General features: G+C 44.0%; 1 protein-coding gene across 1 annotated transcript in view; it reads left to right on the top strand.

Moving 5' to 3' along the window:
* The window catches only part of fgf8b (fibroblast growth factor 8b), a 68,094-nt gene extending 66,219 nt beyond the window's left edge, over positions 1–1,875 (top strand). The window contains exon 5 of the mRNA XM_068053397.1: positions 1,594–1,875. Within this exon, the coding sequence (XP_067909498.1) occupies positions 1,594–1,875 (282 nt within the window). The remainder of the gene's footprint in view (positions 1–1,593) is intronic.
* The last annotated feature ends 13,092 nt before the right edge of the window (positions 1,876–14,967 follow it).

Below are 14,967 nucleotides of genomic sequence, written 5' to 3'. Positions count from 1 at the left end.
CTACTCAGGCCCCCTCCCCCAACTCTTTTTCCAGTACATTGATGACTATATCGGTGCCGTTTCCTGCTCCCGCCCCGAACTGGAAAACTTTATCAACTTTGCTTCTAATTTCCACCCTTCTCTCACCTTCACATGGTCCATCTCCAACACTTCCCTTCTCTTCCTCGACTTCTCTGTCTCCCATCTCTGGGGCTAGACTGTCTGCTAATATTATAAGCCCACTGACTCCCACAGCTACCTCGACTACACTTCTTCACACCCTGCCTCCTGTAAGGACTCCATTCCATTCTCCCAGTTTCTCCGTCTCCGACGCATCTGCTCTAATGATGCTACCTTACATGACAGCGCTTCTGATATGTCTTCCTTTTTCCTCAACCAAGGATTCCCCCCCACTGCGGTTGACAGGGCCCTCAACCGTGTCCAGCCCATTTCCTGCACTTCTACCCTCACCCCTTACCCTCCCTCCCAGAACCGCAACAGGGCTCCCCTTGTCCTCACTTCCCACCCCATCAGCCTCCATATCCAAAGGATCATCCTCTGCCATTTCCGCCACCTCCAGCATGATGCCACTACCAAACGCATCTTCCCCTCCCTTCCCCTGTCAGCATTCCAAAGGGATCGTTCACTCCGTGACACCCTTGCCCACTCCTCCATTACCCCCACCACCTTGACCCCTTCTCACAGCACCTTCCCCTGCAAGCGCAGGAGGTGTAATACCTGCCCATTTACCTCCTCTCTCCTCACTATCCCAGGCCCCAAACACTCCTTTCAGGTGAAGCAGTGATTTACTTGTACTTCTTTCAATGTAGTATACTGTATTCGCTGCTCACAATGTGGTCACCTCTACATTGGGGAGACCAAACGGAGACTGAGTGACCGCTTTGCGGAACACCTCTGCTCAGTCCGAAAGCATGACCCCAAGCTTCCGGTTGCTTGCCATTTCAACACAGCCCCCTGCTCTCATGCTCACATCTCAGTCCTGGGATTGCTGCAGTGTTCCAGTGAACATCAACGCAAGCTCGAGGAACAGCATCTCATTGACCGATTAGGCACACTACAGCCTGCTGAACTGAACATTGAGTTCAATAATTTCAGAGCATGACGGGCTCTTTATCTTTAGTTATTTTTTCCTCTTTCTTTTTTCTTTTTTTTTGTGTTTATTTTATTTTAGTTTGTTCAGTTTGATTCTACTGTGCCTACCCGCTGTTTTTTTCATGTTTATACTTGCTGCTGTTCAGTTTTCAGTCCATTAACACCCTATCTGTACTAATGCTTTGTCTTTCAGCACACCGTTAACATATTGTTTGCCTTTGCTCCATGACCTTCTGGTCAGCTACTCTGTGACCTTGTCCTATCAACACCTCTTTTGTTATCTCTTGCCCCATCCCCGCTTTACTTGCTTAAAATCTTTTACTTTTCTATATTTGCCAGTTCTGAAGAAGAGTCACTGACCTGAAACGTTAACTCTGCTTCTCGCTCCACAGATGCTGCCAGACCTGTTGAGTTTTTCCAGCACTTTCTGTTCTTATTTCAGATTTCCAGTATCCGCAGTATTTTGCTTTCATTTATTTTCTGTCCTGTTTCTCTGTGCAGCGAAGCGGGAAGAGCAAGGATTGTGTCTTCACCGAGATTGTGCTGGAGAATAACTACACTGCCCTGCAGAACGCCAAATACGAGGGATGGTTCATGGCTTTCACCCGGAAAGGGAGACCCAGGAAAGGGTCAAAGACCAGGCAGCACCAGAGGGAGGTACATTTCATGAAGAGGTTGCCCAAAGGTCACCTGTCCTCCTTGGACACCCATAGACACTTCGAGTTCATCAACTACCCTTTCTCCAGCAGGACTAAACGCACCAGACACTCCAGGCCTCGGTAGAAACAGCCACTGTCCCAACATCATCTCTGTCCAATAACAATTACAACAGAAAATGGATGAACCCGCTCTGGGCTCTTCAAAAAAAAGAGATGTTTTATTTTTCTACTCAACTCCAACTGATGAGACTACACCACCAGGCATTTGGAAAGAATTCAGTCAGAAGTAAAGTTAAAATGCTTTTCAGAAAGGGAGAAGGACAAGGTCACACATGGATTCTGTGACAGAGAAAGGGAAACCATTCAGACTTTGAACCTGAGCAGCTCAACGCTCAGCTGATCGACCCTTAAGTTGAGATGAGAGCCTGAGACTGATATCATGCTGTATATAATGAGCTAGACATTGAAGTGGAAGAACAAAAGAGAGAAGGTTCACTTTTATTCTTCCATGGTCCTCTTCAAATGCTGCTTTTGGAACCTCTTCACTTGAGAGTGAGGTCCTGGAGAGGGAATTGCCAAGGAATTTATGGAAAATGCATTGGATCTACCTGGGGTTATCCCTCCAACTCTATCCCTGGATGTTGTTATCAGTCATTCACTGTCCAACTGCATTTACTAAATCTTAGAAGAGACCTACACACAGCAAAGGATTATAAATTCACCTCTGACTGTATTGTTAATATTTCTTCATTTGCTTTATTACCTATTTTAGTACAACACTGTATTGTTGCCAAGAGACTGGCAAAACACTTTTTGTATTCAATTTTTTTGGAGAATTGTGTAAAATAATTTTAATGCTGAAAATATTTATTTAATAACTGTATTAAATTTGTATTAGAATACAGAAAGCAATTTCTGTGTGATGTCACTGTAACAAAGACAGCGCTGGATGCCAGGAATTGTTTTGTGTGAGACATCAATGCACCAGCAGTTAGAGAGAAACCAAGACAGCACAGAAAGAAAAAGGAGAGAAAACAGCCCAGGTAGAGAGGAAAACAGAATGAGAAAAATGGACAGAGAGAAGAGAAAGAAAATAATGAGAAAAAGAAACTGAAGAGAATGAGAGAAATAGAATGGGAGAAAGACAGAAGAGGTTAAGAAAAGTCAGAGAAAGGCCACTCGGCCCATTGAAGCCATCAAGGACTGTCCCACCTGTACATTAACTCTCCCATCATAGAACCCTATTGTATTTTGAATAAGCCTCCTATATTTTCACCTAATTACCTTGCTGGTGGATCTTTCCAGTTATCACTCAATAATCTTGATTCTAAATTCACTTTTTATACAGAGATATGGAAATGTGTCAAAGAGACACAAAGGCAATTAGATATATGTGTATATATATAGAAGCACTTGGAGCAGCAACAACCATAGGTGAGGCAGCCAAGGCACCTTGACAGGGCACAGCGTGTGGCAAGTGCAGTCTAATGCACCAGCCACGTAACTGTCCTGAATTCAAGCTTGGATAGAGTGGATGGGAAGGGCCTATTTACCTTAGCAGAGAGGTCAGTGACTAGGGGGAATAGATTTAAAGTGATTGGTAGAAGGATTAAAGGGGTTTTCCCCAAAGGGTGGTGGGGGTCTGGAACTCATTGCCTCAAAGGGTGGTAGAGGTAGAAAACCTAATCTTATTTAAAAGTCGCCTGAAATGCCATAACCTGCAGGGTTATGGACCAAATGCTGGAAAGTAGGATTAGGCTGGGTGGCTCTTTTTTTTGTCCGACTCAGACACGATGGGCCAAGTAGCCTTCTGTGCCGTAAACATTCTATGATTCTAAAGAGAAATATTTCTATCACACTGGGGTGGATAAATTGATAGACAACTAGATAGATAGAGAAACTGACAGACTGACAGGCAGATGACTAGACTGATAAATACTATAAATCTTTTGAATAATAACTTGGGGAAAGTTTCCTCCTGTTATCTTTAGCAAAATTATGAACATATCTTGTTTTATATGAATTTACAACTTCACATCATCATAGATAGATAGATGCAATTGAGCTAGAATCAGACAGGCTCAGCTAATGTGAATATACTTCTGACTGGTGACTTTGACCAAGACAACTGGTCAGTGTTAGCTGCTGCCAGGCTGTGTGTATAAATCCTACACTTTTCAACACTATTTGAGATTGCCTTCTTTTTGCTATTAACCATCTCAGACACTTCCTTCAACAAAGCAGAGGGATTAAATGTTGCATTCCGCAGCAAGCTTCCATACATTCACAATGATAAATATCTTTGTAAGTAGCTTTGTAATTTATATGGCGTACAATTGGATGAAATATTAACATATAGCCTGCATGTACATGGGACAGTGTAAAGGGAGATTTGGTCTATATCGAACCCCGTGCAGTCCCTGCCCTGGGAGCTTTACTCTGTATCTAACCCCGTGCTGTCCCTGCCAAGGGAGTGCTTGATGGGACAGTATAGAGGGAGCTTTACTCTGTATCTAACCCCGTGCAGTCCCTGCCCTGGGAGCTTTACTCTGTATCTAACCCGTGCTGTCCCTGCCCTGGGAGTGTTTGATGGGACAGTGGAGAGGGGGCTTTACTCTGTATCTAACCCGTGCTGTCCCTGCCCTGGGAGTGTTTGATGGGACAGTGGAGAGGGGGCTTTACTCTGTATCTAACCCGTGCTGTCCCTGCCCTGGGAGTGTTTGATGGGACTGTGTAGAGGGAGCTTTCCTCTGTATCTAACCCGTGCTGTCCCTGCCCTGGGAGTGTTTGATGGGACTGTGTAGAGGAAGCTTTACTCTGTATCTAACCCGTGCTGTCCCTGCCCTGGGAGTGTTTGATGGGACAGTATAGAGGGTGCTTTACTCTGTATCTAACCCCGTGCAGTCCCTGCCCTGGGAGTGCTTGATGGGACAGTATAGAGGGAGCTTTACTCTGTATCTAACCCTGTGCTGTACCTGCCCTGGGTGTGTTTAATGAAACAGTGTAAAGGGAGAATTACTCTGTTTCTAATCCTTGGTGTTTTAATCGAGATTCTGGATCATATAATATTTTACAGCACTGTTTCACCCCTATCCAATGTATGAGAATTCACTGCTGATCATCCTGACTATTTTGTCCTCATTTGAAGGTGCTCCACAGTTGTCCACAGCCATCCAGTACCTAATCTAAGTGATGATTCTTCCTGTGCTAGCCCAATCAATAAGTGTCAGCAGACATTTCAACTGGCTGGGCAGTACAGCAGCACCTATTCCTATCCTCATCCAATTTCCACTTTTTAAAATTCTTTCATGGGATGTGGGCGTCACTGGCGAGGCTGGCATTTGTTGCCTATTCCTAATTGCCCTTGCACAGAAAGGCTTGCTAGGCCATTTCAGAAGGCAGTTGACAGTAAACCACATTGCTATGGATCTGGAGTCACATGTAAGCCAGACTAGGTAAGGACGGCAGGTTTCCTTCCCTAAAGGACATTCATGAACCAGATGGGTTTTTACAACAATCGATGATGGTGACATGGTCACCATTACTGAGACTAGCTGTCAATTTCAGATTTTTTTTTCATTAATCAATTGAATTTAAGTTTAACCTGCTGCTGTGGTGGGATTTGACCAGTATCCCCAGGGCATGACCCTGGGCCTCTGGATTGCTAGACCAGTGACATATCACTACGCCACCATCTCCCCCATGAGACTCTTGCAGGAGAGTCAACCTGAGTGTGAAGCCTGGTTCATGTTTCCCCTTCAGAACCCTGGGGTCTGGAAGCTACCTCCTACCCAGGTGGGACTGTTTAATCACCCAGCTCACAAAAAGAACTTGGATCATGCCGAGACTGCATGGCTCAAAACCAATTGAGAAATACATTCAACACCTGGGTCATCGGGAGCTGAGTTTTATTTACTGATCTATAGGATCTTTTTGAACATAAATTGAAGTTGCAGACGCAACACTTTGCATCATTTTCAATGTTAGAATTTTAACAACAGAAAGATTGTTAGTGAAATAACGACAGACAAGAACCTCCAAAAATATTTCTTTGTGTTTGGTGATTCTGTATTGCTTCACTAATGTGCAGCAAATCAATGTTTCTTATCAATAAGAGAAACCATAATCTGGGATTATAAATCACACCCATGTAAAATCATCCACCCTATGATATAGTTGGTTGGCATCCGTCCATCTATGAAAGATGATGGACACGCAGCAAACAATCCATTTAAGTGGGGTGTCTTCTCTTGGTGCACTTTTGTTGATGGCTGTGAAGGTCAATCCTTGAGAAGCAGGTTCTGCCACAAGTGCTGCACGTGAAGCTGCCAAGTGACGCTGTGAACTGTTGTTTTTGACATTGGTGCCTGTTGCCAAGTTGCTGTAGCAACTGGTCATCGTGGTAATGCACACCAGTCCACAGGATGCGATGCCATTTCCCTCTTTCACCAACTAGTGACTTCCAGGTACAATAGTTGACATTAGGGCCTTCGTGTCATGGTTGCAAGCATCCTTGAAGCGAAACTTTGGGTGCTCTATTGGTCGTCTGGCCCCAGCTATCTCACCATACCTTTGGGTATGCGACCCTCTTCCATCCTGCGGACGTGTCCAATCCACCAAAGCCGCCTCTGTTTGATTAGTGCTAACACACCTGGGAGTCTGCCTTTGAGGGGAATGCCACATTTGTGATTTTTGTCCTACCACGATATACCCATAATGCGCCGCAGATAGCAAAGATGGGAATTACTGAGCTTCTTTTCCTGGTAGCTGTAAGTCGCCCATGTTTCACAGCAAGACAGATGCTGAGAACACAGGCCTTATAAATCATCAGTTTGGTCCTAAGGGTCAGTTTGATGTTATCACATGTGCATTTTGCGATATAGTCACTGTATCTGTAACAGCCATGCTCATATGCAAATCTCTTCTACTTAGCGAAAATAATCTATAGGTATAGCTATAATGTATTAAAAATATTAAGTCCATGCACATTTCCTGTAATTTTTGCCATTTTAAGTTCCTATATCCATATCTATAATGCAAATTGTCTATGTAAACATGTCACATTGTAATTACACCCTCCCCCTGAATATGCTGCAGTGCTACCACTGGCAAGAGGGCATAATTACAGGATGACAAATTTGCAAAGCCAATTCCATTATAATTGTGAAAATAGAAAATTACTATGGTGTCATAAAAATAAGATATAACGTATGACTTGAAAATGGGGACTGAATTATGTCTGGATGTTTTAGTCCGTTTTTTTCATTCACACATGGGATGCGGGTGTTGCTGGCAAGGCCAGCATTTATTGCCCATCCCTATACAACTGAATGGCTTGCAAGGCCATTTTAGAGAGTAGTTAAGAGTCAATCAAATTGCTGTGAGTCTGGAGTCACATATAGGCCAGAATGGAATTTCCTTCCCTAAAGGGCATCAGTGAAACAACTCAGTTTTCACAACAGTCAGTAGTTTCATGGTCACCGTTACTTAGGAACATAGGAAATAGGAGCGGGAGTAGGCCATTTGGTTTTCGAGCCTGGCTGATCATCTACATAAACACCATTTTCCCACACTATCCCCATATCCCTTGATGCCTTTAATATCTAAAACTCTATCAATCTCTATCTTGAACATACTCAATGACTAAGCCTCCACAGGCCTTTGGGGTAGAGAATTCCAAATTTTCCCCATCCGCTGAGTGAAGAATTTCCTCCGCATCTCAGTCATAAATGGCCTACCCCTTATTTTGAGACTGTCCCCCTGGTTCTAGATCCCCCTAGCCAGGGAAAACATCCTTCTGCATCTACCCTGTCGAGCCCTGTAAAGAAGTCTGTATGCTTCAATGAGATCACTTCTCCTTCTTCTAACCTCTAGAGAATTCAGGCCCAGCCTCCTCAATCTCGCCATCCCAGGAATTAGTTTGGTGAACCTTCGTTGCACTCCCTCTATGGCAAGTATATCCTTCCTTAGGTAAGGAGACCAAAATTGTACACAATACTCTAGGTGCGATCTCACCGAGGCTTTATACAATTGCAGTAAGACTTCTTTACTCCTGTACTCAAATCCTCTTGCAATGAAGGCCAACATACCATTTACCTTCCCAATTGCTTGCTGCACCTGCATGTTAGCTTTCAGTGACTCATGAACAAGGACACCCAGGTCCCTTTGGACATCAACACTTCCCAATCTCTTACCATTTAAGAAATACCATTTCTGTTTTTCCTACCAAAATGGATAACTTCACTTTTTTCCACATTATATTCCATCTGCCATGTTCTTGCCCATTCACATAGACTGTCTAAATCCCCTTGAAGCCTCTTTGCATTATCCTCACAACTCATATTGACTTTTTATTCCACATTTATTTCCTTTACTGAATTTAAACACCCATGATAGGATTCGAACTCGTGCTCCTAGATCATGAGTCCAGGCCTCTGGATTGCTAGTCCAATAACATAACCACGATGCTACTGTATCCCCTATTATCTTCTACCCTCTAATTCTGATTCACCCTGAGACTACCCTTGGTCTGGATTCCCCAGAGTGGATTTTCCTCCAGTTTACGAGTGGATGTAAATCCACTGAAATAGCCTCCTACGGCCATGATTTGCTATGCAAAAAAAACTGAAGTAGTAATACTGCTCCTGATGGGTTTATGACTGCTGGGGAGGAGGGGGAGGGTATTGGGGAATACAGTTCTAACGTATATTTGAAAAGGTTACAGCCTGTTAAAAGGCAACACTTTTCTGCTATTATGGCAGAAGCAGCAGTCTTATAAGTGTCAGCAGGTGCTTGGGTTCCCAGATTCTGTGATGCATCTTGGATGTCATTGAGGCAGAAGTCAGGAGCAGAGGACCAAGATTGTTGGGCACTGAGGATAGAGTAATGCAGAGGCAACAAATGCAATCGCCACCATCCAAGGACTGTCACACAATGTAGGAAGAGCTTTAATGACCTCACAAGGGCAGCTAAGCAGACTTCCTCTATCACTCAAGCTTCATTCACCTCCTTACTCCTCATACTCTTGCTCCTTCGGCACATATGAATTGGAAACCTCATTCTGCAAAGGGAAACCTCTGCTACACACCAGCACCTTCTTTATTCACAATCATTCTGCCAACTCAACTCACACCGCCTACCATGATGGAAACTGTCATTCTTCAAGGACACATCAATAAAAGGGAAAATGCATCTCCCCATCTCATTAGCAAGGCATGCATGCATTTTGTGGAAAGTCTCTGCCACACATGAAGCTGTCGCATTGTCGTAAAAACCCAACTGATTCACTCATGTTCTTTAGGAAAGGAAATCTGCCACACTTACCCAGTATGGCAACAGGGAAACTTCCCTCAAAATGTTTAAGAGGCATTAGGTTGTGAATGTTAGTAAACTGAATTTTAAGAAGCCTATTCCAGATGCTTTCTCACAAGGTAGGTGAAAAAGGGCATTCAGCTGAACCTAGTTCATCCAGCCAGAAAGAAGTTACACTCCATGATAGTATCCAACTGGTTAAGACAGAAAGAGATTGCATTTATATAATGCCTTTCATGACCTCAGAAGGTCCAAAGATAATTGTTTTGAGTACTTTTTGAAGTCACTGTTGTAACTTAGGAAACGCAGCAGCCAGTTTGCCAACATCAAGGTCCCACAAACAGCAACATGACAATGGATTTTTTTATAGTAATGTTGGTTGAGGTATAAATGTTGGCAAGGGCCATGGGAAGAACTGTGCTGCTCTTCTTCGAATAGTGTCCATGTGATCCATGGGACAGGACAGTCAGAGCCTCAGTTTAACATCTCATCCGAAAGACAGCATGTCTGACAGTGCAACACTCAGTCAGTACTTCTCTGGGAGTGTCATTCTGAATAAATGTGCCTAATTCCTGTAGTGGAACTTAAACCCACAATCTAGTGACACAGAGGTAAGACTACTACCCACTGAGCCATGGTGAACATATATATTAGTAATTAGACCAAATAATACTTATAAATAGGTCACCAAAAATTAAGAAAACAGAATCACAGAATCATTATAGTGCAGAAGGAGGCCATTCGGTCCATCGTGTCCGCACTGGCTCTCTGAAAGAGCAATTCCCTCAGTTCCATTCTCCCACCTTCTCCTCGCAACCCTGCACATTCTTCCTTTTCATATAACTGTCTAATTCCATTTTGAATGCTTCAATTGAACCTGCCTCCACCACACTCTCAGACAGTGCATTCCAGACCTTAACCACTCGCTGCATGAAAAAATTTTTCTTCAAGTCACTTTTGCTTCTCTTACGAAATACTTTAAATCTGTGCCCTCTCGTTCGCGATCCTTTCACGAGTGGAAACAGTTTCTCTCGATCTACACTGTCCAGCGCCCCAAGATTTTGAATACCTCTATCAAATCACCTCTCGGCCTTCTCTTCTCCAAGGAAAATTGTCCTAACTTCTCCAATCTACCTTCATAACTGAAATTCCTCATCCCTGGAACCATTCTCATGAATCTTTTCTGTACTCTCTCCAATGCCCTCACATCTTTCCTCAAGTGCGGCGTCCAAAGTTGAATGAAATACTCCAGCTGAGGCTGAACTAGTGTCTTATACAAGTTCAACGTAACTGCCTTGCTCTTGTACTCTATGCCCCTATTAATAAAGCCCAGGATACTGTATGCTTTATTAACCGCTCTCTCAACCTGTCCTGCCATCTTTAATCACTTATGCACATATACACCCAGGTCCCTCTGCTCCTGCACCCCTTTTAGAATTGTACCCTTTATTCTATATTATCTCTCCATGTTCTTCCTATCAAAATGAATCACTTCACATTTCTCTGCATTGAACTTCATCTGCCACCTGTCTGCCCATTCCACCAACTTGTCCATGTCCTTTTGAAGTTCGACATTATCCTCCTCACAGTTCACAATGCTTCCAAGTTTCGTATCATCTGAAAACTTTGAAATTGTGCCCTGTACATCAAGGTCCAGGTCATTAATATATATCAGGAAAAGCAAGGGTCCCAGCACTGATCCCTGGGGAACTCCACTACAAACCTTCCTCCAGCCCGAAAAACATCCATTAACCACTACTCTGTTTCCTGTCACTCAGCCAATTTCATATCCATGTTGCTACTGTCACTTTTATTCCATGAGCTACAAGTTTGCTCGCAAGTCTGTTGTGTGACACTGTATCAAAGGCCTTTTGAAAGTCCATGTACACCACATCAACAGCATTGCCCTCATCAACCCTCTCTGTTACCTCTTCAAAAAACTCCAGCAAGTTAGTTAAACATGATTTTCCCTTAAGAAATCCATGCTGGCTTTCCTTAATTAACTCGCATTTGTCCATGTGACTGTTGATTTTGTCCTGAATTATTTTTTCTATAAGTTTTCCCACCACTGAAGTTAAACTGACTGGTCTGTAGTTGCTGGGCTTATTTTTACACCCTTTTCTGAACAAGGGTGTAACATTTGCAATTCTCCAGTCCTCTGCCACCACCCCTGAGTCTGAGGAAGACTGAAAAATTATGGCCAGTGCCTCTGCGATTTCCACCCTCACTTCCTTCAGTATCCTTGGATGCATCTCATCTGGTCCTGGTGTTTAGCCACCTTAAGTACAGACAGTCTATCTAATACTTCCTCTTTATCAATTTTAAACCCCTCTAGTGTCTGACATACCTTCTCTTTTACCATTGCCTGGGTTGCATCTTCTTCCTTGGTAAAGACAGATGCAAAGTATTCATTTAATACCTCAGCTATGCCCTCTGCCTCCATGTGTAAATCCCCTTTCTGGTCCCTAATCAGCCCCACTCTTCCTTTTACCACCCTTTTACTATTCATATGCCTATAGAAAACTTTGGGATTTCCTTTAATACTAGCTGCCAGTCTCTTTTCATGCTCTCTCTTTGCTTCTCTTGTTTGCTTTTTCACTTCCCATCTGGGCCTTCTATATTCAGCCTGGTTCTCAATAGTATTTTCTACCTGGCATCTGTCATATGCACATTTTTTCTTCTTTATTTAAATCTCTACCTCTTTTGGCATTCAGGGAGCTCTGGATTTGTTTGTCCTACTTTTCCCCTTCGAGGGAACATACTTTGACTGTGCCCAAACTAGCTCTTCTTTGAAAGTAGCTCATTGTTCAGCTACTGCTTTTCCTGACAACTTTTGACTCCAATTTATTTACCCCAGCTCCGTTCTTACCCCATTGAAGTTGGCCTTCCCCCAGTTAATTATTCTTACTCTGGATTGCTTTTTGTCCTTTTCCATAATCAGCCTAAACCTTATGATGCAATGATCACTATCCCCTAAATGCTCTCCTACTGATACTTGATCCACTTGACCCATCTCATTGCCAAGAACTAGGTCCAGCAATGCCATGGTCATGGGACAAGGTTTTGCATCTCTGCCCTTGATTACACTAAATAACACCCCACCGGAAGTGGTTCGCAAATTCTGTTACCTTGGGTCAATGGTGACAGACAATCTGTCCCTTGATGCAGAGCTTGATACACGCACAGGGATAAGCAGCTACCACCTTTGGCTGACTCGTGAAACGCGCATGATATAACACCAAGCTGACCCTTAGGACCAAGCTGATGGCTTATAAGGCCTGTGTTCTCAGCACCTTGCTGTATGACTGTGAAACATGGATGACTTACAGCTACCAGGAAAAGAAGCTCAATAATTTCCATCTTCGCTGTCTGCGGTGCACTGTGGGTATGTCGTGGCAGGACAAAATCATAAATGTGGCAGTCCTCTCAAAGGCAGAGCTCCCAAGTGTGTTGGCACTAAACAAACAGACACGTCCGCAGGATGGAAGAAGGTCGCATACCCAAAGACCTCTGTAAGGTGAGCTAGCTGGGGCCAGACGATCAATGATGCGCCCAAAGTTCCAATCCAAGGCTGATTGCAAGCGTGACACAAAAGCCCTAAATGTCGACTATCACACTTGGGAGTCACGAGCTGGTGAAAGAGGGAAATGGTGGCACATCCAGTGGACTGGTGTGCACTACCACGACAACCAGTTGCTACAGCAGCTTGGCAACAGGCGCCAATGTCAAAAACAACAACTCACAGCGTCACTTGGTAGCTTCATATGCAGCACTTGTGGCAGAACCTGCCTTTCAAGGACTGGCCTTCACAGCCATCAGCAAAGACACCCACCTTAATGGATTGTTTGCTGCTTATCCATCATCTTTCATAGATGGAAGGATGCCAACCAATTAACCTCATCTTAAAATTACCTACACTTATAAAGTGTGTTAGCACAAGGTCAGCTTGCTCCACATCAATAAGTTGAATAACCAGTTAGCAAGTTTTTTGGTGGTATTGGTTGAGGGAGAATGTAGGACAGAACACCAGGAAAAATCCCTGCTCTTCTTCCAATAGGGGAATGGTAGGGACCTTTAACATCCAACTTAAACACTGCAATAGGCAGACAGGACCTAGCCTTATCATCTCAACTAAAGAACAACACCTTCAACAATGCTGCATTCATTTGGTACTGCACTGTGGTGCCAGCTGAGGTTACATGCTCAAGTGTCGATGCCTCAAAGTCACAATGTTCTGACTCGGAGATGGAGCTACCAACTGAGCCAAGCTGACACAAAGTTTACAGCTCCCTATTTACGGTTTCCAATCGAAAACTGGGAGACCAAATCATGCAGGCCATAATACCACAACAATTTGCACTTATATAGCATCTCCAACATAGTAGAACATCGCAAAGTGCTACACAGGAGTGATACCAGACAATATTTGAGACCGAGGTACATGAAAAGATATCAGGATAGGTGACCAAACGCTTGGTCAAAGAGGTAGGTATTAAGGAGTATCTTAAAGCAGGAGGAGGGAGGTAGAAAGGCAGAGAGGTTTAGGGATGGAAGCCAGAATTAAGACCAAGGCAGCTGAAGATACAGCCACTAACACAGCTTCCAATTGTTAAGAACAGCAGCAATGGACTCAAAATTGCAGTGACTCCTGCACCTCAGCTAGACATGGTTGGTCACCTGCTACAATTGAGGATGTAATTGTTTTTCATCTGTCAGCTCTCAAAACATTGCTGTGAATAAATTAACATTGTTTGAAACACTGACATTTCTCCTCTGTCCTTCAGCAACCGTCAGACTGCTCCATGGGGTCCATCAATATCAGTAAATACAAGTGGAAACTGATCAAATGTTAATGTAGTTTATCCAGGTTGCTCTAAGAGACCATAGGGATGCCTCATACATAAAATGGAAATGTCACACTGGCACAGTAAGGGGTATTCCGAGACTGTGGCTGTGATACATTGTTGGAGGAAGATTTATACTGCAGTCTGTGAAGGGGCCCTTGCTGTTAATATGGTGTCCATGGAAGCTTTACCCTGTATCTAACCCCGTGCTGTACCTGTCCTGGGAGTGTTTGATGGGAACAGTGTAGAGGGAGCTTTACTCTGTATCTAACCCTGTGCTTTACCTTTTTTTTGTTCATTCATGGGATGTGGGCGTCACTGGCTAGGCCAGCATTTATTGCCCATCCCTAATTGCCCTTGAGAAGCTGGTGGTGAGATTGTTGCAAATGCTTCAGCCTTATCTTTCACACTGATGTGCTGGGCTCCCCCATCATTGAGGATGGGGATATTTGTGGAGCCACCTCCTCCAGTTAGTTGTTTAATTGTCCACCACCATTCACGGCTGGATGTGGCAGGACTGCAGAGCTTAGATCTGATCCGTTGGTTATGGGATCGCTTAGCTCTGTCTACTGCATGCTGCTTACGCAGTTTGGCACACAGATACTCCTGTGTTGTAGCTTCACCAGGTTGACACCTCATTTTGAGGTATACCTGGTGCTGCTCCTGGCATGCCCTCCTGCACTCTTCATTGAACCAGGGTTGGTCTCCTGGCTTGATGGTAATGCCGGGCCATGAGGTTACAGATTGTGGCTGAGTACAATTCTGCTGCTGCTGATGGCCCACAGCACCTCATGGATGCCCAGTTTTGCATTATTAGATCTGTTCTAAATCTATCCCTTTTAGCACAGTGGTAATGTCACACAATATGATGGAGGGTATCCTCAATGTGAAGGCGGGGCTTCGTCTCCACAAGGACTGTGCGGTGGTCACTCCTACCAATACTATCATGGACAGAAGCATCTGCTGCAGGCAGATTGGTGAGGACGAGGTCAAGTACATTTTCCCCTCTTGTTGGTTCCCTCACCACCTGCCGCATACCCAGTCTAGCAGATATGTCCTTT

This window comes from Heterodontus francisci, chromosome 20 (genome assembly GCF_036365525.1).
Source record: "Heterodontus francisci isolate sHetFra1 chromosome 20, sHetFra1.hap1, whole genome shotgun sequence".
Classification (NCBI taxonomy): Eukaryota; Metazoa; Chordata; class Chondrichthyes; order Heterodontiformes; family Heterodontidae; genus Heterodontus; species Heterodontus francisci.
This window is presented reverse-complemented; position numbering and strand designations above follow the sequence as displayed.